Genomic DNA, 25,276 nt, shown 5'->3' with positions numbered 1-25,276 from the left:
GTGGCCCGCACAAGTTTAATTAGAATGACTCAAAAACATATTATAATTACTCGAAAATCTATATAATTTGCCCACATTAAGCTTGGGCTTGTGACTCAAGTGCCACTCGATCAAAAAATCCTGGCTCGGCTGCTTCTCCTCAAAGGCACAAAGAAAATTGTGTCATCAAACAAAGAATTTTGATTTTGGATAAAGAATTTTAAGTTTGCAATGATAGACTCAATCTTGAACCAAGTTTTCAAAGTGTAATTCTATCTTAAGGGTGTAATTATGTTCCAGAAGTTCAGAATTTTTTCATCTTTCTTTAAGTTACATGTCATGTTGGTTTTATGTGCCTTAAATGCTCAACTTTCATACAGTCTCTCTTTTACTTTATATCTAAAAATAAAATATCAATGCACTGTCTTTTATAACTAAAGTGATGACTCAAAATGCTTCTGGGTAGACCCTGAACACCAAGCTTGCTTTTTATCATAACAATAACACAAAAAAGGTCAAAACTTAATTAATGGCCTTCAACTTGATGCCTTTCATTTTTCATTCTTTTAATATCGCTTGGAGTTTGTAACTCCGCGAATATAAAAGGAAAAGAGTTCATAAATTGTGCTCCTACTTAAGACAACATAGGGGCTAACGACACTATATGTGTTCATACATACATATATAAATATATAAATAAGTGCATGCGCAGATAGATGACATCTCTTGTTTTATGTTCCATTTAATTAAAGACATTAATTCAAAATCATTTTAGGATTTTTTTGATACTCATTGCTCCACTTTATTAACCATTTAAAAGAGAAATGAAAGAAACACATGGAAACTTCTTTCACTATGCAGACCGACATTAGGTCGCTGATAAACCAAAAGCTTGCTATTAAGGAAGGGAAAAAATGACAACCGTAGAAGATAGCATGCAACTACCCGCGCTGCTTCCTTAGCCAACTGGGGGAAAGAGAAGAAATGACATAAAAGGGATGAAAAATAACTGAAATGGCCCATGCAGGTCTCGAACCTGCGACCTTCGCGTTATTAGCACGACGCTCTAACCAACTGAGCTAATAGGCCATGCCTACGCTGTCAATCAGCGGCTCATATATATACAAGGGCCATTACCTGAGAGGAAGTTCTGTGGCACCACTTTCATCAAATCGATTTGCCGTAAAGCTACGTTTGGATGTAAAGAAATGAGTGGAAAGGAAGAGTGAACCTCTCTCCTTCTCCTACCTCCCATTTATCTGTCTTTTACTTTACACATAATTTTCTGACTGCGAGCCTTTGAAACGAAGCGGGATGCAAAGTAACGAGCCACAAACTTTTTTCTTTTTCTGAAAAAAGATTACTGAAAGTCTCATGAGTCATGAAATCCTTTCCCCAACCTCAATATTCTTTGCTTCAAGAGATGGATTTTGGGTCTCTTGCACGCCGAATAGGAGGGTAGAGACTGCATTAAGGCTTGGGTGAACCTACGCTACACTCGTCAACTTGAGTATCATATCATGCTTGCGATCGTTTGCAAACTAAGAGAGTAGCACCGACAATCTGTTGCTAAAGAAACCACCCACCCAATCAGCTAAGCTACAGCCCTCTGGGATTTTACCAAAGTTAATCAATTCGCCATAACTCAATTAAGGTTCATGCTCAATTTCAAACCCCATTTTTTTGTTGGTTCAGACTCACATTCCACTATGAAACTGGACTATAGACAAATTTGGAATGAACACTTGGATGCATCCAATGCATTTACATCTCTATTCCATGTACTTAATTAGTCTAAATTTGACATGTTTAAATATGCAGGCGGTACATGCCGCCGTAGTTGGTTGGCAGAGGGGTGCACAGACGAGGCGTCCTCAGTTCAATTCATGTAGGCACTACTCCTGTAGACTGCAAATGGTGGCATACATGACACTGAAGCTGAAGGTATATCGTAAGTCCACTCAGACCTGAAAACAACCCTAGACTCTAGGTGCGGGGAAAAGGGGGTGGTTTGCCTCTCGTGCACTGCCTACAAGTGGTATACCTCGACATCCATATCAACGTGTCTACACATAACATGAAATTTACGCGACCAAAATAGTTGATAATACAAGAAGCAAAGCCAACATTTGCTATTGGGAGGTACAAAGAGTGTCCCACAAAGGGATATGTATTGAAGACAATCATTGTCAAAAGGGTCAAGATTTTCTGCAGCAAGAGAATCATGCAAGTGAATTTATGTCCACATTTCTTGCTCTCTGAAAAAGATTGCATGAACCACTCTCCCTTGCCTGCCACTTACATTTCATGAACACTCAGAATTGCATCCCCCACCAATAATTTGGACCGACTAAAAGTACAAACCTCTCAAAGTAAATCTAATAATTTATCCACATATTTCTTAATCTTGGATTTCTATTTACTGTCAAAGATCGAACCAACTACGTCGGCTCACGAAGCACCACTTGACTCAGTGGCGGAGCCAGAAATTTAAGCAAGGGCGGGATCCTGAGCTTGATGGCGGTCCCAATGCGGCCGCCTCGCTACTGATGGTGACCTGATCTCAAGTTGATTAAACCATCGCAATCATCTAACCATCCAATTATCTCATTCACCTCAGAACTCCGAGAAGAAACCAAATTCAAGATGAAATTCTTGAGATCTCAATTAATTGTGTTGGCTTAGTACAGCCCCAAACTACAGGCTGAAAAGCTGCAAAGCTCATGGAGAAGAGCTCCCCAGTGGGATACACATCACATAAACATACAAAGAGGAAGTGATGTCCATAGCCTGTTCTTAGACCCAGCCGAGCCCACGATCAACATTTATTGCAACAAGCACTTTGTTAAAGGTTGGTTCAGCCGTATCGGTCGATACGTATCGTAAGCTAGTCGATATTTTTTTATTTATCAAATAAAAATGTTTCAGAGAAATATCCCGGTACGCCGAATACTGTATCGATACGAGACAGACAAATTTGGCACGATAGCTTTGTCATTTTTTATTGTACTGGATCTTGTTCTGGATCCGGTTCCCGAGGTTTGAAGCATTCCCAGGTTGACTCCAGTGACATTCTTCGCTAAAAAAAACAATGTTCATAGGCACCGGGTCAGAGCGTGTTTCTCGCAAATTGGGGTTGCTCAAAATCTAACCAACCCATTATTCTATTGTTCAAGTTCATTGCTCAATGTGATCTAAACCCAAGACCCGGAAAAAATGGACCCGAAATTGAGGGGGAAAAAGCTCTTTTCTCGCATCGCCTTGAAGTGCTAAAATAACAGCCTTTTGGGGAGCAATTAAAATTCGAATGTCAAACACTTACGATCAGATCCGATTGACCAAGTGAGTTTCCCACGGCCACATGCAAACACGGTATTTCCTTTTCTTGGTAGCACTTTAAAGTTTAGTCTGTGGAAGAACAAGAAGCAGTAGCTATCTCTCGAAACATGGGATCATTAACTTCTATAGGAAAATTTTCATCTCGACGACTGAGGAAAGTTTCTCCAACAAGCAAACACGTGCTAGAGCTTTTAACTGGTCTAGCCTCTACGTATCTAGACAAAGAACTAGATCTAATTTTAAAAATTAGAAATAAACTGAAGAATATTAAAACAAGAAAAGTTTCAAAAATATCTAAAATGAGTCCTAGACATGGCACTTTTGAATCGGCCTGTAATATAACATGGTTGGGCCTCCAATGTGTTATTAAAAAAAATTAAAAAAAAAAAGATTTCTGATTTTTTTTTTTTTTTTGTAGCTGAACTGATTTGGGTTGAACAGCGTTGGATTCAAAGCCTTTGTTTTGATTGCATCATCTCAGTCATCAGCTGCTGCCAATGCACTCTATTAGTAGCTTTGTATGCTTCATTAAATTAGTTTATCTTCATCTTATAATAATTGGGAGGCTGCAAGGCCCATGTATGATGCAAAATTATCCAATAAAATAAGTATCATACAAAATTATTCCCTCACAATAGGGGCAGAACCAGATTTTTTTTTCCAAGTTGTACCCATTAAAAAAAAATCTTAAACATAATAAAATGATTGAGAGGCACAAGAGACCCAATATACAAGTAAATGAATTGTTAAAAATTTTAGTTTAACGTGTATAAAAAAATTGAAAAATTTTATTTCGGCCGTTGATAAAATTTTGAAACTATAATTCAGCTCTTACAATGACAATTTTTTGGTTCTGCCCCCTGCATATCTCTTTCGTCAAATTAAAGAAAATAGAGATATATTTTATGGGTTAAAACTAGTTTTTTATATTTTAAAACTGAAAATTGCAAGATCAATAATTAAATGAGAAAATTTGTTGATTTTTTCACTTAACACATCTATGAAAATTTTCACTTGTTGAAACGTGAAATTTTACATGATAGGGCTTTAGTAGTTTGGAAAACGTAAAATTTTTCTTTGGGCCAGTTTAAGAACTGTTCAATGCACTCCAAAATAAATTAATAATTGTTATTTCACTCTTTCTAACTGAGTTTTTAGATTGACTTCAAAAACATTATTTAAACTCAACAGTTCTCAGCAAAACTTGTTAAGCACGTATCCAAAAATTTGGAAACATGAAGGGCTTTTTCAATGAATCTCCAAAATGTACAAATGGAACATATATCAGTTAAACAAGAGATGTTTGTTTTCATAAGCTGGGAGTTTAATAAACTTAATTAACTTATAAATAATGTTACTTGACCGTAGAATCTACCCCTTTTAGGGAAACTACAAGATGCATTCCTACATATATTGTGATCGTTACTTAGAATAAAATGCATATGCATCTTGAGGGAAACTTGGGTATTACATTCATTCACCTTTCATGGTGAAAAAATGCGAAAAAAACCGTCGCACATGAAATAGCATAACATATAACATGCTTGCGACATCTATGTTATAAAAAAATAGAATGTCAAGCTTCTGACTTTTGGCATTCAATATATTATTTAAGATAGGATAAGATGAAATTAAACAAGTAAAGAAGACCCTTGAGTACTTAAAATTCGATAGAGGGGACCGAACTAGTAATTAGGTTTTAAACTATGAGATAAAACTTAACTTGTTCTTGTGATCAACTTAATCAAATATTGAAAGTAAAAAAAAAAGGAGAAAATAAATTAAATCTCATACTCAAGTATCCTCCCTCGGCTGCCTCTAGTTTGATCCCTCATGTCCAGCACCAATCTCTTTCTCACATAACTGGTCAGGCCGAATGGCGTGTAAGGATTGAGAAATGTTCGCATGCGCGCGCGCACACACACATATATATATATATATCTGACTCGTTTAAATAAGTGAGCCTCCACAAAAGATTGTTGAATCGCCAATTAAATGGCAATCAATTGTTTGGACATGAGATATGCATTATGAATAAGGACAGAGTCGAAAATTTTTCATGAAGAGGGTCAAATTAAAGTTTCTAAATTTTAATTAACACTGAAATATCGTTTTTTAATTTTTTTTTATGAAACAAGTGAAATTTTCTAATATATATATATATATATATATATATATATATATATATTAAAGTAGAGCAAGCGAGCTCTACCTTGCCTCCGCCAGAGGGAGACTTATGGTGACAAATTGCTCGCATGGGGCAAAAGTTTGAAATGACATTTTAGTGCTTATCGAGAATGTCGTTTTCATGATCATTGGATTTATTGCTGAGGACTTCTTTTTTCAAAGATGTTACAGGAAATCTCCTTCTGACAATGATATTTCATCTAAACGAATTGAAAACCATGCAAACAAAGTAAACAGAAATTTAATGGGAACGTTTTTCTAATATATGGATAATAAAACCACATTTAAAAAAGAAAAGAAAGCTCTAAAAGCAAGATATTTTAGGATCACAGTACGTAAAACTTTTTGCTTCTTGTCAAAGACAGACTTTTCTTTTCTTCAGCAAGCAATGACTTCAGATGCGTTTACCAGAATGTCTCAGGACACCGTCTCCCAAAGGTTAAATATTATCAAATGGAAACAGATGTAATCAGGTTCAAATTTGAACGATTTCCAAGTTTTTTGTTCAATCATGGTTGATCTTTATGTTGGGAAATCAAATTATAAGTAAATTTTTTTATATGAGGATAAACATTACTTGAATGACATTTCTTCTATTATTTGAAACTTATAGAGTAATTTCAAAGCATAAGCTTATAAGTTATAAGCTGCGTATGCTCTTTAAATTGCAAATTCATTTGTAGAAAATGTATCTGTATATTGGTAATAATATAATATTTTATTTTAAACTTCTCATTTCTCAAAGTCATGACGATTGCATTGAAAGGGACATTATATTCTTATAATAAACATTCACGTGCGGATGCATTTCTTTTCCCCTTCTCCTCTATCTACTTACTGGTTACTATTTTGGAGTTTGTGATTTTTCTAGAAATTTTTCATTTGGTAGACTACCTTTTCACTATCATCTCAAACGTGAGCCTTAGATTTAATTTTTTTTTATACAGTCCTTTCTAGTGGCAAGTCTATTTCATCCTACTGCTCCGTTGAGAGTTGGAGCTCATTTCCTTCATATCATCCCTTCATGATACTAGGTCTGTTTTTATGTATCAAAATAATGTCTCAATATACTTCAACTTACATATTGGTACTCTATATCGGTACTCTTCTTTTATAATACAAAGAGTTAACACTATAGGAGCTTGAAATGAAAAACTCACTGCCTATCAACTTCATCTCATCCGTTACGCCAACCTCTTTTGAAAACTTGTTTGATACAGTGATGGATATACATGAGCACCTGTATGGGTAGTCCATCAAAAGTCTTAAAACTAACTGCCTATCAGCTTCATCCCATTCGTTATGCCAACCTCTTTCAAAAATTTGTTTGATATAATGATGAAGATACATGAGCGCCTATATGAAATTTGTTTGATATAGTGATGAAAATACATGAGCACCTCTATGGGTAGTCTATCAAAAGTCTTAAAATTGACTATATCAGCTTCATCCCATCCGTTACGCCAACCTCTTTCGAAAACTTGTTTGATACAATGATGGATATACATGACCACCTGTATGGGTAGTCCATCAAAAGTCTTAAAACTTACTGCCTATCAGCTTCATCCCATCCATTATGCCAACCTCTTTCGAAAATTTGTTTGATATAGTGATGGAGATACATGAGCACCTTTATGAAATTTGTTTGATATAGCGATGGAAATATATGAGCACCTGTATGGGTAGTCTATCAAAAGTCTTAAAACTGATTGTATCAGCTTCATCCCATCTGTTACGCCAATCTCTTTTGAAAACTTGTTTGATACAATGATGGATATACATGAGCACTTTTATGGGTAGTCCATCAAAAGTCTTAAAACTGATTGCCTAGCAGCTTCATCCCAACCGTTATGCCAACCTCTTTCGAAAGTTTGTTTGATATAATGATGGAGAAACATGAACACCTATATGAAATTTGTTTAATATAGTGATGGAAATACATGAGCACCTGTATGGGTAGTCTATCAAAAGTCTTAAAACTGACTGTATCAGCTTCATCCCATCCGTTACGCCAACCTCTTTCGAAAACTTGTTTGATACAATGATAGATATACATGAGCACCTGTATGGGTAGTCCATCAAAAGTCTTAAAACTGACTGCCTATCAGCTTCATCCCATCCGTTATGCCAACCTCTTTCGAAAATTTGTTTGATATAATGATGGAGATACATGAGCACCTGTACGAAATTTGTTTGATATAGTGATGAAAATACATGAGCACCTGTATGGGTAGTCTATCAAAAGTCTTAAAACTGACTGTATCAGCTTCATCCCATCCGTTATGCCAACCTCTTTCGGAAATTTGTTTGATACAGTGATGGAGATACATGAGCACGTGTACGGGTAGTCCACCAAAAGTTATATGGGATGCTTCGCCATTCGTTTTATACAACTTTACCTTTACTTTTATTATTATCTTCTTATTCTTATTCCCCTGAAGAATCAGAGAACGCTTTCGATCTAAAAGTTGAAGTCATGTCATTTTCATTTATAAAGGTGAAGATACTTTATAGTAAGACCTCATTTGATGACATGGAAGAATTTAACGTGGTAAATTTACCGTGAAAAAGAATGCTAAAAAAAATACATGATGAAATTTTACCTTTTTCCAATTTGAAGCAATATTTGTTTGCAAGGAAGTTTTTTGTAGGGTAAAATTAACTGTCTTCGGTGCACAAGGTAGTTTTTGTAGGGTAACGAGAGAGTGAGAGAGGAGATGAACGAGAGAGCGAGAAAGGAGAGGAATGACAAAGCGAGAAAGGAGATGAACGAGAAAGCAAGAGAGGAGAGGCAGTGAAAAAGGAGAGGAAGGAGAGAGCGAGCTTGTGGTTCTTATAATAAACATTCACGTGCACATGCATTTCTTTTTCCCTTCTCCTCTATCTACTTACTGGTTACTATTTCGAGCTTGTGATTTTTTTAGAAAATTTTCATTTGGTAGACTACCTTTTCACTATCATCTCAAACGTGAGCCTTAGATTTGATTTTTTTTTTATACAGTCTTTGCTAGTGGCAAGTCTATTTCATCCTACCGCTCGGTTGAGAGTTGAAACTCATTTCCTTCATATCATCCCTTCATGATACTAAGCCGGCTTTTATGTATCAAAATGATGTCTCAGTATACTTCAACTTACATATTGGTACTTTATATCGGTACTCTCCTTTTATAATACAAAGAGTTAACACTATAGGAGTTTGAAATGAAAACTGACTGTCTATCAGCTTCATCCCATCCGTTATGCCAACCTCTTTCGAAAACTTGTTTGATACAGTGATGGAGATACATGAACACCTGTAGGGTAGTCCATCAAAAGTCTTAAAACTGACTGTCTATCGGCTTCATCTCATCCATTATGCCAACCTCTTTCAAAAATTTGTTTGATATAGTGATGGAGATACATGAGCACTGTATGAAATTTGTTTGATATAGTGATGGAGATACATGAACACCTGTATGAAATTTGTTTGATATAGTGATGGAAATACATGAGCACCTGTATGAAATTTGTTTGATATAGTGATGGAAATACATGAGCACCTGTATGAGCACCTGTATGGGTAGTCTATCAAAAGTCTTAAAACTATTCTATCAGCTTCATCTCATCCGTTACGCCAACCTCTTTCGGAAATTTGTTTGATACAGTGATGGAGATACATGAGCACGTGTATGGGTAGTCCACCAAAAGTTATATGGGATGTTTCGCCATTCGTTTTATACAACTTTACCTATACTTTTATTATTATCTTCTTATTCCCCTGAAGAATCAGAGAACGCTTTCGATCTAAAAGTTGAAGTTAGGTCCTTTTCATTTATAAAAGTGAAGATACTTTATAGTAAGGCCCTATTTGATGGCATGGAAGAATTTAATGTAGTAAATTACCGTAAAAAAGAATGCTGAAAGAAAAAATACATAATGAAATTTTACCTTCTTCCAATTTGAGTCAATATTTGTTTGCAAGGAAATTTTTTGTAGGGTAAAATTAACTGTGTTTGGTGCACAAGGTAGTTTTTTGTAGGGTAACGAAAAAGCGAGAGAGGAGAGGAACGAGAGAGCGAGAAAGGAGAGGAGGAGAGTTAGCGAGAGAGGAGAGGCAGTGAGAAAGGAGAGGAAGGAGAGAGCGAGAGTGGAGAGGCAGCGAGAGAGGAGAGGTAGCGAGAGAGCGAGAGAGGACAGGCAGCGAATTTGCGGGTTAAATTCTCCGTGTTCGTACAAATTTTGTGGGGGAAATATTTCCGCGTTTGATGCACTCACCATACGGCGCATTAAACTTCCCTTCCCCGTACGATTTTCAACCGATGCACAGGATTTTTTCTGTGCATCAAACAGGGGCTAAAGGATGATGTTGGTTGAAAAGCATAGACTTTTTAAGATGTTTTTACATGAGACGTGATTTATCCTGAGACCCGCTTGTTCGTGCTCGTTGCTAAAAGTAAAGTGGGTGTGTTGCAATAATTAGAAAATGAGGACTGTATTAGGGTTATGGCCAAAGGGTAGGCTCAAAAATGAGAGTATTCTTTTTCTTTGCCGACATTTTTGTTTTTTTTGAATTATTTAGTCAATAAAAAATTAGAAAAAATGCATGAATCAGGGCAGTTGGAGATTGATTGATAATTTATCTGTATCTGCCGACGAAAATTCCGATTGTTTTTTTCCTTCTTCTTTTGTTGGGCAGGCCCATTTGTTAATATTGTTCAATGGTTTGAGAACTTGAGAACATATCAGATATTAATCGGCTCAAAGCATAAGAAATCTGATTTAGATTAGGATGCCCCGTCGTGTTTCTCATATTCCTTTCAAGAAAAGAAGAATCTTCACGAAAGTTGATCCGAACCATTGTTTCTGAGAATCGATTCTCATTTCCACAGTGTCTTTTCAAATCCTTCTTCAAATTAAAGAGAAAAAAAAATATTTATAGGCATTGAAAATGTAAAGTATTTATTTATAATTATAATTCACAACAAAAAAAACAGCTTGACTGTCAATAACATGTGCAAGTATTCTGAACAACAAAAACTGCCCAAATTTGGTTCTAAATGCGACTCATTGGTTCGGATTATCAGGAAGGGAGAGTGCCGGTAATAAATTTTTAAGTGGCATCAACATGTAAATGAGAAAAATTGCTCGTATCATCAATATAAAAATAAGAATTTTTTTAGATAATTATCTACACGGTACCCCACACCTACCTCCGCCCCTATCAAGCACATAGTAAAATACAAACATGGGTCTTTTCTTCTTCAATCAAGGCCATCAATTCAGAGAACCACACAAGAGAAAACGAAAATATATCTAGCTCTGGTGGGTCTACGCTACCTTTTGGAATAAATCTCCCCAGGAAAAGAAGTTCCAAATTTCAAAACCACGGAAAAGTGTCAAAAGATCTCCAGAAAAAGGAGATCTACAATCTCACCTCAAAAAGGGACAGACCGGAAGCATATGAATTTATCTATGACCGAGTGGAAGAACTAAAATATGTTAAAATCGAAAGATTTGGTTGAGAGGGGCCAACCGAATACAAATATCATCGTTTTTTTCTACTTTTCTCTTACTTTATGAAACCTGCATCAGGGTTTAAAGCTTCCCTGGCAAGAACAACAGATGGTGCACATGCCACTCGAATCAGAAATTGACTGCCTACCAGCTCTTGGTCAAGCTCTCAAAAAGCTAAAATATCAGTTGTTCTTATCATGATAAGAATGATGTACAAGATAAGGGAAACAACAAGGAAAGGCACAAAGCGAGAAAATTGAAGGATTTTAATAGAGTTTACTTGGGTTGCATGTCCAATTCAGGCTTGTGCACCGGCCACATAGCCCACCACGCAAAATTAATCAACAACTTTGGTTCATTCAAGCATCCATTGAATCTCTTTTCTCCTTCTACTTAGACTTTTTGTCCTCATGGAATGGATTCTTTTTCCTTTTCCAAACATGCCGCTTTAATCTCAACTAATCTCCTTGTCATTCCATGGCTGGTGATGCCACGGGCACTGTGCCCCCCGGCGCTCATGTGGCTCCTAATCCTCATCTCCCCAACAAAAAGAGGGCCTCACTTTTCAAAAGTCAATTTGGTTAAAGGTCAGTGCCACTATGCCCTTTCATGTGTTTGGTACCAAACATTATTTGACAGGCAAGTTTTGCAATCAACCTCCTTTTTCGACAATGAAAAGGAGATTAGTTGCCGGGACATTGAAGATTCTTACCGAATTTGTCTACCTAATTTAGAGTTATGTTTGATGGGTGTCAAACGTTCTTCATGATGCCTTATAGTAGTAATTGTTCTTCATCTAAAACACCTGCTGGGTACCTTTGTTAGCAAAAGATTGAGAGATATATGGTTCTTATTATTGTCATTGCATCAAATGGCACACAATCTACAAACTAGCTTTTCATCCTTCTCGAAAGGCTCAAAGTTCAACCCTGGAACCATTATAAGCACGTTTATCCATCAATTGGGCATCAGTGCTCTTGAAACTTAGGGGAATACAAGAAAATACTGCCATGTTCTTTCTTCAAGGCGAAGTGCAAGTGGATAAGTCAAGGCTTCGACACTTAAATTGAAAGTTACTTGCAGCAAGGCCAAAGCAACTAGCCAGTTTTATTCAGATACAGTGGAAATAATCAAGTGTAGTTCTTTGCTTGAGCCTTTTTCGTCGTTATTTTCATTAGACTTGGCATTCAGGGCTCACCAAACAAAAGTAAATTACAATATGCATCTCTGAAAATAGCAAACTCAGTCAAGTTATGAACCATTTATGCGAGCTTAAAGCTACTTTAATGGCCGGCCATCTAAAGGGCGACTGTGTGAGATCATCTTTATATATCATTCAGTTGACGAATCTGTTCTGCCACCATGCTCCTGGTGATTCATGGCTGCACCTAGACCCCTACAGAAGTGGTGACATTCGTAAGCAGGTCAGCGTCAATAGGCCGGAAGCCCGGATGAGCACAAGCTCACTTTATCAGTTTTCATCTTTTATGAATGAGAACAGACCAAGACAGAAAATATAACGCTAATCAATGAGCCCGCTTTTTACATGGTGAAAAGGGCAGACGCCATACATGCCAACAGAATTGTTGATCGAGCAATTATAACGTCCGAACTGGGGGATAGGACTCGGTGGGACCGTTTGTTTAGCCAGGAAATTGGACCATTATACGAGAAACTAGGGCCATAAGCTCACCAGGAGCCAATGATGAAATAAACTAGAACGGTGTCGAAAGAGAGCAGGTGAGACCATGAAAGCAAGGATTTAGTCGGACTTCGTTGGACTATAAAATAGAGGTTGGTAAGTTTCTTGCCACCATTAGAGCAAGGAAGGAGGGTGAATTCGTTGTCTGAATAGCAGAGCAAGGTTCAGCAAGCTTCCGTCTTGGATCGAAGAGAACCATTGGTATCGGCGTCTTGTGTTCCATGGTGAATTATGGTTTTCTTTGTTCTTTTGGCATTATGGGTTGTCATGAAGTGTTAACTTTTTGAAGTGTGAAAGGTCTGTGGTTCCTGTGGGTTTTCTTTGTGAAATTTATTGGACCTTCTTTTTTCCTGCTTTTGGGTGTGTCGGTTTCTTGGGATTGTTTTGGTGTTAGGCTCGTGGAGACCAGGAATAGAAAGTTTTTGGATTCGTTATTGGCGAGGAATCGAACAGGGTTAATATGAAACAACTGGGTATTGTGTGTTGTACCTGGAAATGATTCTGGGTGGTAATAGGCGATCTTTGAGTTTTGGAGGTGATATTTTTGAGAGATCTTGGTTTTCCTATTCATATGCCATCTATGGCTACTAATTTGATTTAGTGAGAGAAGACAGACGGGAAAGGGCTTCGAATTGCCACTAACTACCTTCTCTGATTGCTTCTCCACTGTTCGCCTAATTTAAGAAATGAATTCATTGTCTTGAGGAATTGTTACTAATTGGAGGGAGATGAGTACTAGGAAAATTGGCTTCTGAAAACTCTCTTTGAGGCAGATGAAACAAGAAACCAGAGTTCTGGCTTTTAGTGTAGGTCCTATATTCCGGAAGTTGGAGACGTAAAGATTTGTAGTACGGGGCAGGGATTCGAATGTGAGAGTGTCGGTGTGCCCATTTCGTGCATTTGCTGAAGTGGAATAGCAACTCTAAGCTTCAAGTTGGTGGGTTTTCTAATCTAAACATAAAGATCAAGCTTGATAGTCAGTCTAGCGTCTTTATTCATTTTTCTGTGTTTTGTGAAGTAACTTTTATGTGCTTGGTTTGAGTTTTTACTGTGTACACTTAGAAATGGCTGAAGCGGAACAGCAATTCTAAGCTTCACGTTGGTTGTTTCTCTAATGTAAGTGTAGTGATCAAACTTGATACTCAGTCTAGTGTGTTCATTCACTTTTCTGCTGTGAATTAGCGTTTATGTGCTAGGTTTGAGTTTACTACTGTGTACACTTAGAAATGGCTTCGCTTGTGTATCATGGTTCCTGATAACAACTGCCAGTCAGATGCTTCTTTTCATGGACACTGTCGGTAGTTGGTATCACTCCGGCGATTGTACCTCCCACTGTTCTACTGTTATGAAGGTTCTTGAGTGTAACCATGATTGGATGCATACATATGTGTAGTGGGCCACCTTGAACAGCTTACACACAGAAAGTAGCAGGATTACATTCTTTTGTCTGGTTGCTTCTCTGCATATTTGATGCCGTCACGCTCTGAAGAAAAGCCGTACAAGATACGTGTTTCTGAGCAACACTGTTGCATGATTCCTGAAAGGAGTACTTGGTCATTGCAAATTTAGTTTTTTGATTGGAAACTGTTTTTCCAATGATTTGGTCTCTCTCGCCAAAAATAGTTACCAATTCAATAAGGCAGTCAGGTCAAAATGGACGTTGCAATTTGCTGATTAGGCTTTTCCACATTTCCTTTCTGTGTCTTTCAAGCAGAAGTATTAGCTGTAGGCTAAAAATATCAATAAATCTTTGTAATCGTTGTTGCTGTTCAGGCATTTATCACACAATCTGCATCTCACCATTATGTAAAATTCAAAAATGATTTTCTGTAAATAAATAACTGCTCATGCATGAGATTGTCCTTAGCATCTTGCATGGAAAAATCTGGTAATGGTAATAGTTTTTGTGCACGAACTGTCCTTTCAATAGCATGACTAGGTTATGTAGATGATTAAAAGTGCTCTCTGGAAATTTACTTCTGCAAATTTTATTGAGAAATATTGTAGCTAGCTTCTGCTTGTCAGTTGGATTTGCTAACAATGATGCCTTTTTTGCCACGTGCCTCTTCCTGTGCACATCCTCTGATTTGACATTGTCTTTTCTCAGTTGTATATATCAAGCTGGATTCTGTTCTTTTTGAATCTTCTTTTAATTTCTTAACATTGTCCTAGTCATGTCATGCACATTATTTTTCTTTTATGCTGCTTTGCTGAAAATAAGGTGAGCTCTTATATGTGATCTGTGGCTTTTGTCAGATTCCATTTTTCTCGGGCATGAAGACATGTTGTGTGACCATCTCAGTAGCTATATGTTGACCTTTCAATTTCATGCTCTTCTTTTGCCGTTGATAGTGACCTCAATTTTCTGAATTAAGAGAGGCTGCACTTGCTTGTAAATTATGCATGTCTGGCCCTGTGGCCCATGTTGAAGATATTGATGGAGTACATTCTCAACCTGAGAAAGGACAACCCCTTCAGGAACCAAGCTCCTTCAGTGAAAGGGAACATTCTCCTAGACAGTCCAATGGCCAGACCTCTCAGCCTGTTGGATCCAACATCCGTGAAGTGGGGGAGTTGGTGCTTCCTAACAGGGATGTATATTCAGGATCACTATTGGATTGCATGCCAGAGGGCTTGGGGAAGTATATTTGGTCTCATGGGTGCATTTATGAGGGTGAATTGAAAAGAGGTGCAATAGATGGACATGGCAAGATTGTATGGCCCTCTGGAGCAATTTATGAAGGTGAATTTGCTGGTGGTTATATGCATGGCAGAGGAACATATTCCAGGCTTGATAAAGTCACATACAGTGGGGGTTGGCAATTTAGTGTCAAACATGGATCTGGAAAGAAAACTTTTTCTAACGGGGATGTCTTTGAAGGTATTTGGGTTGAGGGCATGATAGAAGGCCCTGGAAAGTATGTTTGGTCTAATGGGAATACCTATACTGGTAATATGAAAGGTGGAAAAATGTCTGGGAAAGGTGTCATGGTTTGGACAAATGGTGATTCTTTTGAAGGACACTGGATGGGTGGCATGATGCATGGATTTGGAGTTTATACATGGGCTGATGGTGGGTGCTATGTTGGAACATGGAGCAGGGGTCTGAAAGATGGAAAAGGAGCATTTTATCCTAAAGGTGGAAAGCTTCCTGCAGTTCAAGAGCTTTACCTTAGTTCTTTAAGAAAAGGTGGTCTCTCACCAAACTCGATAATGCAACAAAGTCATACACATATTCGTCATGCTTCTTCTGTCGACATAGGAAACCTCAAGTTTCGCAAGCCCCCTAGACCTGGTCGTGGTTCATCCACAGTTCTCCCCCAAAATATTCCACGGAACTCAGACCACCCCAAAAATAGAAACGTGTCTTTGGAAAGGCGCTGGAGTCTAGAAGCTGCACTCGAAAAGTTTATTGGTCATGATGCATCAAATACCACAGAAACCATTCCAGAAGAGAGTGAGGAGGAGTTGAGCACGAATGTACCTATTTTGGAAAGAGAATATATGCAAGGTGTTCTTATCAGTGAGGTGGTGATCAACCGTAGCCTCACATCACTATCAAGAAGTGCCAAAAGGAAGCAAAAAAAACTTGCAAAGGATATAAAAAGGCCAGGCGAAACCATCATTAAGGGCCACAGAAGTTATGATCTTATGCTTAACCTGCAACTTGGAATCAGGTAAGGGTCGACTATTGTCTTCGGAAGTTTAAAATTAACTTGTTTAGAGGCCGGTAGTATAGTACAAATTTATAAACTTTATACAAATGAGTTTGAAATTGCATTTCAATTATAAATTGTATGCTTCCTTTAAATTTCTGTTCTGTTTGCAGATACACGGTGGGAAAAATCACACCAATACAGAGACGTGAAGTCAGAGGGTCTGATTTTGGTCCCCGAGCTTGTTTCTGGATGAATTTTCCTAGAGAAGGTTCCCAATTGACACCTCCCCATCAATCAGTTGATTTTAAGTGGAAAGACTATTGTCCAATGGTTTTCAGGTGATTTGCTTGGATCTCACACTTTGTCTTTGATAAGGAAGAAAATACTTGTTTATGCATGTCATTATGTGTGTCTCTCCATGTAGGAGCCTATTTTTTGATAGATGCTCTTTGTTCTGACAATATTTTTTAGCCTTCAAATGATGTTTTTAATATCAGTGGTGGAGGTAGATCATTGTACAAAAGTTATAGAATTAGCATGTATTAGCAGCATCAAATTGCACTAAATTGAATTTCCATTTTTCTTTAGCTTGAAACTTTTGAGTAAAATAAAAAATTTATTATTATTTTATTAGCAAAAGGACTTGTACAAGCTGACTCAACTGGTTTGACTGATTGAAGCACGATGGCAGCTGATATTTGAGTGAGGTAGTATTGGTACCTGTGTTGCTTTTTAAGCGGGATAATAGGAGTTGATACAGATTCATGCTAAAAGCATTGCTTTCAAGCCCTAGGTACCTTAGTTCCATTTCTTAAAAGGTTATTAGTCAAGTTTGGTTTTACAAAATAGCTCGTATCATGCTATCTTTTCATTTACTGATGTTTTAATTATGTTATCATAAAATTGAAAACTGAAACTATTTCGTTATCAAACTGTCATGGCTGTGCGCTGGTGAGGCACCTCCCAAGATTTCTAGGCTACTGCCCAAAGCCTAGCATGCTTCTAAGCACTGTACTATCAAATAAAGTCCTGGGAAGAAAAGCATCAGAGTTTTTTTCTTGGTCTGCCAAGGTTTCTAGGCTACTGGCCAAAGCCTAGCATGCTTCTAAGTGCTGTGTTACCAAATCCGTGCTGTTCCATATCTATATTTAATTATGTTCTTTATGGTTGTACTATATGTATTGTTCTTTTACACCATGACATGTGATGGTGGAATCTAATAACACACATCTGAAGCTAAGGCCCTAAACATCACCTTAGAGATTTAACTTATCTTCATTCATCTATTACATAATATTACAGTTGGTTATTGAATAATGTCCTATACATTTTTCAAATTAAGAATATATTTGCACATCTTCGTTCATCTAATAGACTTTGTTGTGTTCTCTTAGGAATCTCCGTGAAATGTTCAAGATAGATGCTGCAGATTACATGATATCTATTTGTGGAAGTGCTGCACTTAGAGAGCTTTCTTCTCCTGGCAAGAGTGGAAGTGTTTTTTTCCTCTCTCAAGATGATAGGTTTATGATTAAGACCCTTCGAAAACCTGAAGTTCAGGTAGTTGCTTATTTTTATAGTTTTTGCCTTGCTAATGAAAACCATTATTTGCTAACTTTGCATGAACAGGGCTGCTATTCTACTTGCGTCTTAATCCATTTGCATTGAGCATGTTAAAGCATATGTTGGAGCATCGCCACCTTTTGTTATCTCTTCATTTTTCTATATCCAGTTTCTGTTGCAATGTCTAAGTTGATTCTTTTAAGATAAACATATATTGTTTAAATGGTATTTATAGTTCATTTGCTAATCTGACGTACACAAGTGGAGGTTCTTCTTTTGAGGACAAGATAATATCTTCCTTTTGTAGTAAACAGTTGCTTATTTTGAATATTTTCTCAAGTTTTGGTTTGCAAAAAGTGTGATCATGGTGACTCCATAAGATATGATGTTCTCTTTAGATATTATAGTTTTCAAGCTAGAAACATATTGCAATGCCACCAGTTATCTAGGTTCATGAGACAAAAGGCTTGACTTTGATGTGGGCCAAGTATGCGGACTCCAGGGCGGAGCCAGGATTTTTTTTAGGGGCAGGCCGAACAGTTCAACCTCTGGATCCGGGTAGGGCCAAACTGAATTTGAATCCAAATAATATATGGTGCAACTAATTTTTTTTTTTTTTTCAATTGGCTGGGGTGGGGCCATGGTCTAGGTGGCCCTCCCCTTCCCTCCTCCCATGTGCGGAGTTGGTCTATGTTTTTTTGACTGGCAGGATATGTGCGGGATTGTAAAAAGTCAGAAGCTATTCATCCAGCCATACAATTAATAGTTAGCCTCTGGTCCCTCTGACTGTGTTTTCTCTTTAATGTGCCAGCTAGAGAGATGATCTTGGTAATTTTGCTTCGACTTTGAGCTTTTTTTTTTTAGTGTTGACTCTCTCCTTTCAATGCAAATTGGGGCAACCTGCTGTTTCTTTGCTACAGTATTTAGGTTAATATTCATCTTCTTTACTGGTAAAGTTGCATGTTTTTGGCCCACTGATCATGTTGTCCAAATGTTTGTTTCTTGTTCAGTTTTTTGTGTGTCTAATGCAGGCGTTTGTGGTGAGAAAAGTGTAAAGCTTCTTTAGTTTTCCAGATCATGTGATTAGTAATTCAATTTTTGAAGATTAAAACTGCTGTAGCTTTTTTTACGTTTGAGTTATTGCGCTATCTTGTTTATATTATTGGAAGTATAGAAACTAATGTACAAATTTCGTAATCCAATTGTTCAATGGTGGTTTGTTCAGGTCCTTTTACAGATGCTTCCTAACTATCACCATCATGTCCGTACCCATGAAAATACGCTTGTAACAAAGTTTTTTGGGCTTCACCGGATCAAAACAGGTGGTCAAAAGGTATTATGGCTCTCTTTTGTTACAAATAAAAGTGGTTCCCTATTTGTTTTCTATTCATGAAATATGAAATGCTAGAGAAATACATAATAATTTTTCTTAAACTTTGCAGTTTCGGTTTGTGGTGATGGGAAATATGTTCTGCACAGAACTGAGAATTCATCGAAGATTTGATCTGAAAGGATCATCCCAAGGACGTTCCACTGACAAGATTGAAATCGATGAGAACACCACACTCAAAGATTTGGATTTGAACTATCAATTTTTCCTGGAACCTTCTTGGCGCCAGGCTTTACTGAAGTAATAGTCTTGTTTTACCTCTTGTATACTGGCATAGCACTCATTTTCTATGATCTTTGTAAGGCTCTTAAGTATTAACAACTGATCTTACTGTAAATTTATTTGAAGTAGCAACAAAATCATGGAATAGAAGCAAATCCTTCATGTTTAAATATATGCAAATAATATAAGAACAATGAAAAATTGAAACAGGATTCAGTGGAACAACATATTTGGTAGCATTCCAATACTATGGAGTATGGACAGAAAAGGCTATGACTTCAATAGCAATAGGTGTGTGTTGTTGTTGGCAACATATCTCTCTATGTGTATTTGAGTGCATGCATATGCATATGTGTGTGCATGTGGGTTTTCTAATTATCAGAAATTTGTATTGCATCAGATTCAATCTTATTGCAATTCAGTAGAATTTGTCTTGTCTCCCTGAATCCCTAAACAATTGTATTAGAAGTTGATTACAATGTGTACTACCTGATCCTGTTCCCTAGTGGCATTTACTTTGGTGCATTCACGAAGATGTTAGGTAAATTCTGCCATAATGCTCTAATGCAGCCAATCGGATGAACTCACAACCATATGAACTTACAAATGCTTCAAGTCAGCATGGTCATCCTAAACTAATAGGTGTGGATAAATTACAATGTTTCTGCTTTGTTGCTTTCTTAAGTGAAGTTCAGGGGAGAAAAGGGTTCATAACTTCATATAGTTGTTTGATCCTTACAAAAGGAGGACAAAGTTTTCTTTGATTGTATCTGTTCTTCATTAGCGATACCTAGCATACTTCTATAATCATTGAGTATCTAGACTTAGTAAAATACATATTATTTTTATTCCTATGGCAACTCCTTTTTTTTTTAATAATTCTTAATTCTACAACATAATGCTGCTTCTGGGTTGTCCTTATAAAATTCTCTTTTACATCCATCAGAAAAAAGAAAAATGTAGCTGTAGTAGTTGAAAGTTGAAACCAAACTAACTAAACTATATTTTTGTTCTGGTTCATTGAGATTGGTTTTCTCCCCGCTTCTATAAGCTTTTGTGTACATCTATTAAGTTCTATTTGTCTACCCTTTGACATCTAGCTGTGATGAAGTGTCCCAAGCATAAAAGAAGAGAACGAAAAATGGAAGAAAGAGAAGTCTTGATGGTCTTTAATTCTGCTTCATCATGAAAAGAAGTGGCATAGGACATGATAGCCATCTTGGTCATTTACTTGGGGGTTGTGTGGTTGTTGAAGGATGGAAAGAAAAGCTGAATAAGTAATGAGTGATAGATTGCTGTGGTCTAAGCTGCTGAGACAAATTCTGTCATATTATTGTTGGCAAACGTTGCATGGGCATTAGGTTCCAGTTGCTACGGTTATATGCTACATTGCGTGCCAACAGAAAATTCTTCATTTGTTCACCTACTATGCTATTCTGTAAATCTCCAATATTTATGTTGTCTCTATTGGTTTTCTGCATTTCTTCAACTTCGTCGACTTACTGCTGGTATGCCTTTGCAGGCAAATAGAGGTTGATTGCAGATTTTTGGAGACACAAAGAATTATGGATTATAGCCTTCTACTAGGAGTGCACTTTAGAGCTCCCCAGCATCTGCAGTCGTTCATCATGGAGCAGCAAGCAGCAGCACCAGGAGGTTTTAGCACACGTTGTGAAGCAGGTAGTTTGACTTGTGTTCTTCACATTGATCGACTTGTGCTTTGAATTATTGACTCACTCATATTGCTTTACAGCAACCGTCATACGAGTTAGCAAGATTACGAATAGCAATGAGCATTTTCAAGGTGCAACACATATATAATTGTTCTGTTGCGATTTTGTGGCAGCTGAATACGAAGATGAAATTTCCAGCTATCCTCAAGGCCTTGTTTTGGTTGCCAGAGGACCTCATCAGAATGGTGTTGTGGTTGGTCCTCATATTAGAGGCAGCAGGCTTCGCGCTTCTGCTGCCGGTGACGAGGAAGTCGATCTTCTTCTTCCTGGCACTGCCAGGTAGTTAGCATCTGCTTTCTTCTGTTATTCCATTTGAATAAAAGGAATGGACGTTTTATCCTCTTGTTTCTTGGGGGTGTGGAGCAGGTTGCAGATCCAGCTTGGAGTCAACATGCCTGCCAGAGCAGAACACATTTCTATGCATGAGAAAGGTGACTTGTTTCACGAGACATATGATGTTGTGCTCTATCTTGGCATCATTGACATATTGCAAGAATACAACATGAAGAAGAAAATTGAGCATGCGTGCAAGTCTCTTCAGTTTGATTCTTTCTCAATCTCAGCTGTTGACCCTGCACTTTACGCCGACCGTTTTTTAAAGTTCATCAAGTATGTATTTCCCACAAACCCTGAACCTCTGTAAGATTTGTTCATTTGGTTCAGAGGTTTTTTCCAATCTCTGTGTTGCTATCTATGAGCTGGGTCTGGTTAAAAAAATATATATATTAACCAAACCCTCCCATGCCCATTTAAGTAGTATGTTTTTTTGCTGCTTACAATAAACTTTGCGGATTTTAATCAGAAGGCCGTTCAGATTTTGCTCTGGTATCGAACTTCTTAAACCAAACGTAGCTTGTTTACTTACTGCACCATAAAGATTCGAGTCGTCGTTTGACCTGCAATTGATACCCTTGAGCCAAAAGTGATTTCAAATGGACTACCACTAGAGGGCATGGTGGGTGTTGTGTGTTTCCAATGAAGGGTGTTCTGTGTTTCACTCTGTTAAAAAATGGAGCTTTTTCTCCTCCTTTTTTTTGCCATTGCAGGGGGGTTTCTTTTGTACACATGGGGCATCTTGGTCATTTTGAGTTATGAACATGCACTCCCATGTTCGGGCCTAACATACAACCTTCTATGCTGCGGCTATGATTACTGTGTGTGTGTGTGTGTTTTTCCGACATTAAAAAGATCGCAAAAGTGGCCATATGACCTGGCTTAGGAGGCATGTTCAGCTTTGGCTTGTTGGCTTCGAACTGTGTCCGCTGGGGTGGACATCAGTCAAGCCAACTCAGGCTCGACTTGAGCTTGCCTGTATATCGGGCTCGATTCATCTATTAAACGAGTTGAAATGGAGTTTAATTTAAGCTCGAGCCATTAAAAGAGTTGACCTCAAACTTCAATTTGGTTTATTGAGTCAATCTCGTGTGCGAGTTTGAGCCAAGTGATCCAGGAGTCGAGCCGAGCCGAGCTATCCAAGTGCCGAGCAAGCGATTTAGGAGATGAGTGGAGCTTAATCTCGACAGGTTGAGCTCAAACAAGACTCAGCTTGTGTTTTAGGCTTGGCGGCTGCCCATTTTACGGTCACTGCCCATCCTACCATGCCAATCCCTTGGTTCTGATGACTAATAAAAGCCAGGCCTCAATTCTCAGGCAGTTCTTACTAGTATGCATTGAGTTGAGTCGCCAGGATAATGAAATAAGAATTCAAATGCCACAAGTTGAATCAAGACCATCAAGAAGGTTGAAGCACCGAGTGGGAATTGGTTTGTATAACTGGACACTTGGGGACAGACCTAAATCTAATTCTGTGCATCAGGAAATAGAGAAGTCTCGATTCTGATCTGATGTTACAGGATGAAGCTGACAAGTAATTGGTATGTCTTGGATTTCTACATTTCTGTGAGATTGGGTTCTGTCTGCCACCTTGTGTATACAATGAATGCACGCCGGTGGTGAACCTTACTATTATGCATGTTTACTTCATATATCACCTTTTACTACCAATATTCATATTTACTTCATGTTCTAACATTGCACATGCATGCAAACATTTTTAACTTCATTGTTATTTCATACATTTGTGGTTATCTCATACCCATAGTGTTTGAGATAATAATAGGAGCATGTATGAGATAGTGAAATGAGGTATGAGATGATGACAGAAGTGTGAGATAACGGGTATGAAAAAATGATAGGGATATGAGACAATGACAGAGACATAAGATAATGAGTATGGAATAACGCAATGTGTATGAGATAACGATATAAGCAAAGATGCTTCGGTCATAATGTCTTGCATATATGGACTTTACAATCATTCAGTATGCATTTTATCGAATCCTAAAACTTTGGTCACCATCACAATTTCATGCATAGGCCGGCATAAATAACCATCTTCGGTTTTTGGAGCCCGATGTTGTCCATGTGTTGAATTAGGACATGGGTTACATTTTGCTACGAACTCAAGTAGAGAGAAGGTCATGTCATGACACAGTGACTAAAAAGAGGGCTTCTTAAAAAGAAAAAACATGCTACTGGGTAGCTAAATGAAAAGTTTTACACACACATATATATATATATATATATATATATATATATATATATATATATATATATATATATATATATATATATATATATATCACTTGCACCCTAGTATCCATGTGGTAGTACATGCGCCCATGCCTTTGAAGTGGTGTTCATAATGCATACATAGAGTAAGTAATTATTTAGGATAACTGTGAGTCATCTGATTAACTTGGTTGATGGTTTACATGATGTCGTGCACAATGTTACATATTATATTGATTAATGTAAAGAACAATAGTAATACCCAATGTTTGTACAAATTTGGCATCCTCTTAATAAAGAAACTTGGTCATTAATTTGTTATAATACTATGTTTACCCGGATTTTGGAAGCTGGTTATATGCTGGTCATGTTGTCCCCAATCATGAAAATAGTTCAAATAATTTAATTTAATTGAAATCCAAGTATCCTTTTTTTTTATGAAGCGTCCAAGAGAGATTTTTATGAGATTTAATTAGGTATGATTTCCTTTTACGCAATATTATCCTCGATTTTTTATCGTCAGATTTATGAAGAAGAATGTTTTCATTTGGAATCTTCACAAGCAGGGGCGGAGGAAAGGGGGGCCCGCCTATGCCATGACCCCACCTTAGCCAATGAATTTTTTTTTTTACATTGAAAAAAATAATATTTTTTAATTACATAAGGTATTTTTTGTATTATAATTCGGTTTGGCCCTACCCGGATCCAGAGGTCGAACTGTCGGCCCACCCCTGAACAAAATCCTGGCTTCACCCCTGTTCACAAGGAAGAATGTTTCAATTCGAATCACAGGAAGGGCGAAAGTTACATGGCAGATTCCGCATTCAATGGCCTCAAAGGCCAAACTATGGCAATTTATTAATTCATGAACGTACTTAATTACTCGGACGTAGTAGCGGACTACCATAGGGCAGGGTGTGGACAACTGCCCACCCGACTTATGTAAATCTTTATTTATCATGTATTCGACTCAGGTCTCGCCATATAAGGTGCCCACACCAGACTCAGGCCAATGCCCTGGAGCTCTACATTCACCCAATCAATTGTAATAATAAAATGAATTAGTGTCCCTCATTTAAAACTTTTTATAGCTCTCCCGCTACTCAGCTACGTTGAAGGTTTTCACGTTTCTTCCAAAAAACAATAAAATGTTAAAAGCATAAATAACTTGATTAGGTTAAAAATTTTGAAAAACTTAAAATTTGAAAAAATTAAAAATAACGTAAAAGCAAATTCACTTTAAGGGAAAATGTAAAATCTTGAAAATATAAATAACTCGGTGTCAATTGCACCAAATTTACAAAGAATTGGAATAAAATGGAGGGCTTCTCTATCATGGGGGTTCACAATCACACCCTTTAAACCCGTATTCAGGGTCTAGTAAATTTATGATTTGCTGTTTGTCAATTTTTTTTTTTAAATCTCTTTTCTAGTAACG

At 37.4% G+C, this 25,276-nt stretch overlaps 1 protein-coding gene and 1 non-coding gene across 4 annotated transcripts; one reads left to right on the top strand and one right to left on the bottom strand.

Annotated features, from left to right (window-relative positions):
* Positions 1-994: 994 nt before the first annotated feature.
* TRNAI-AAU (transfer RNA isoleucine (anticodon AAU)) lies at positions 995-1,068 on the bottom strand. Its single transcript has one exon. It is a non-coding gene; the product is annotated as a tRNA-Ile (tRNA).
* Positions 1,069-12,659: 11,591 nt separating this feature from the next.
* LOC116265524 (phosphatidylinositol 4-phosphate 5-kinase 9) lies at positions 12,660-22,086 on the top strand. Of its 3 annotated transcripts, none has more exons than XM_031646188.2 (9): positions 12,660-12,901; positions 14,957-16,377; positions 16,530-16,697; positions 17,754-17,919; positions 19,148-19,255; positions 19,365-19,552; positions 21,057-21,214; positions 21,381-21,546; positions 21,634-22,086. In XM_031646188.2, exons 2-9 carry the CDS (start codon positions 15,104-15,106, stop codon positions 21,908-21,910), a joined length of 2,505 nt encoding a protein of 834 aa, XP_031502048.1. In that variant the 5' UTR covers positions 12,660-12,901; positions 14,957-15,103; the 3' UTR covers positions 21,911-22,086. The 3 variants fall into 3 exon arrangements, with proteins under 3 accessions (XP_031502048.1, XP_031502047.1, XP_031502049.1); XM_031646187.2 differs by having other exon boundaries at positions 12,660-12,924; XM_031646189.2 differs by lacking the exon at positions 12,660-12,901 and adding an exon at positions 13,064-13,637.
* Positions 22,087-25,276: the final 3,190 nt, after the last annotated feature.

The sequence above is a fragment of the Nymphaea colorata genome, chromosome 12 (assembly GCF_008831285.2).
Source record: "Nymphaea colorata isolate Beijing-Zhang1983 chromosome 12, ASM883128v2, whole genome shotgun sequence".
NCBI lineage: Eukaryota > Viridiplantae > Streptophyta > Magnoliopsida > Nymphaeales > Nymphaeaceae > Nymphaea > Nymphaea colorata.
This window is presented reverse-complemented; position numbering and strand designations above follow the sequence as displayed.

Bases quoted from the DNA above. Each gene is read 5' to 3' on its own strand.
- LOC116265524 (XM_031646188.2), top strand. From the start codon at position 15,104: ATGTCTGGCCCTGTGGCCCATGTTGAAGATATTGATGGAGTACATTCT. The intron at 16,378-16,529 runs GTAAGGGTCGAC...TTCTGTTTGCAG, and splicing joins AACCTGCAACTTGGAATCAG to ATACACGGTGGGAAAAATCA. The intron at 19,256-19,364 runs GTATTATGGCTC...TAAACTTTGCAG, and splicing joins TCAAAACAGGTGGTCAAAAG to TTTCGGTTTGTGGTGATGGG.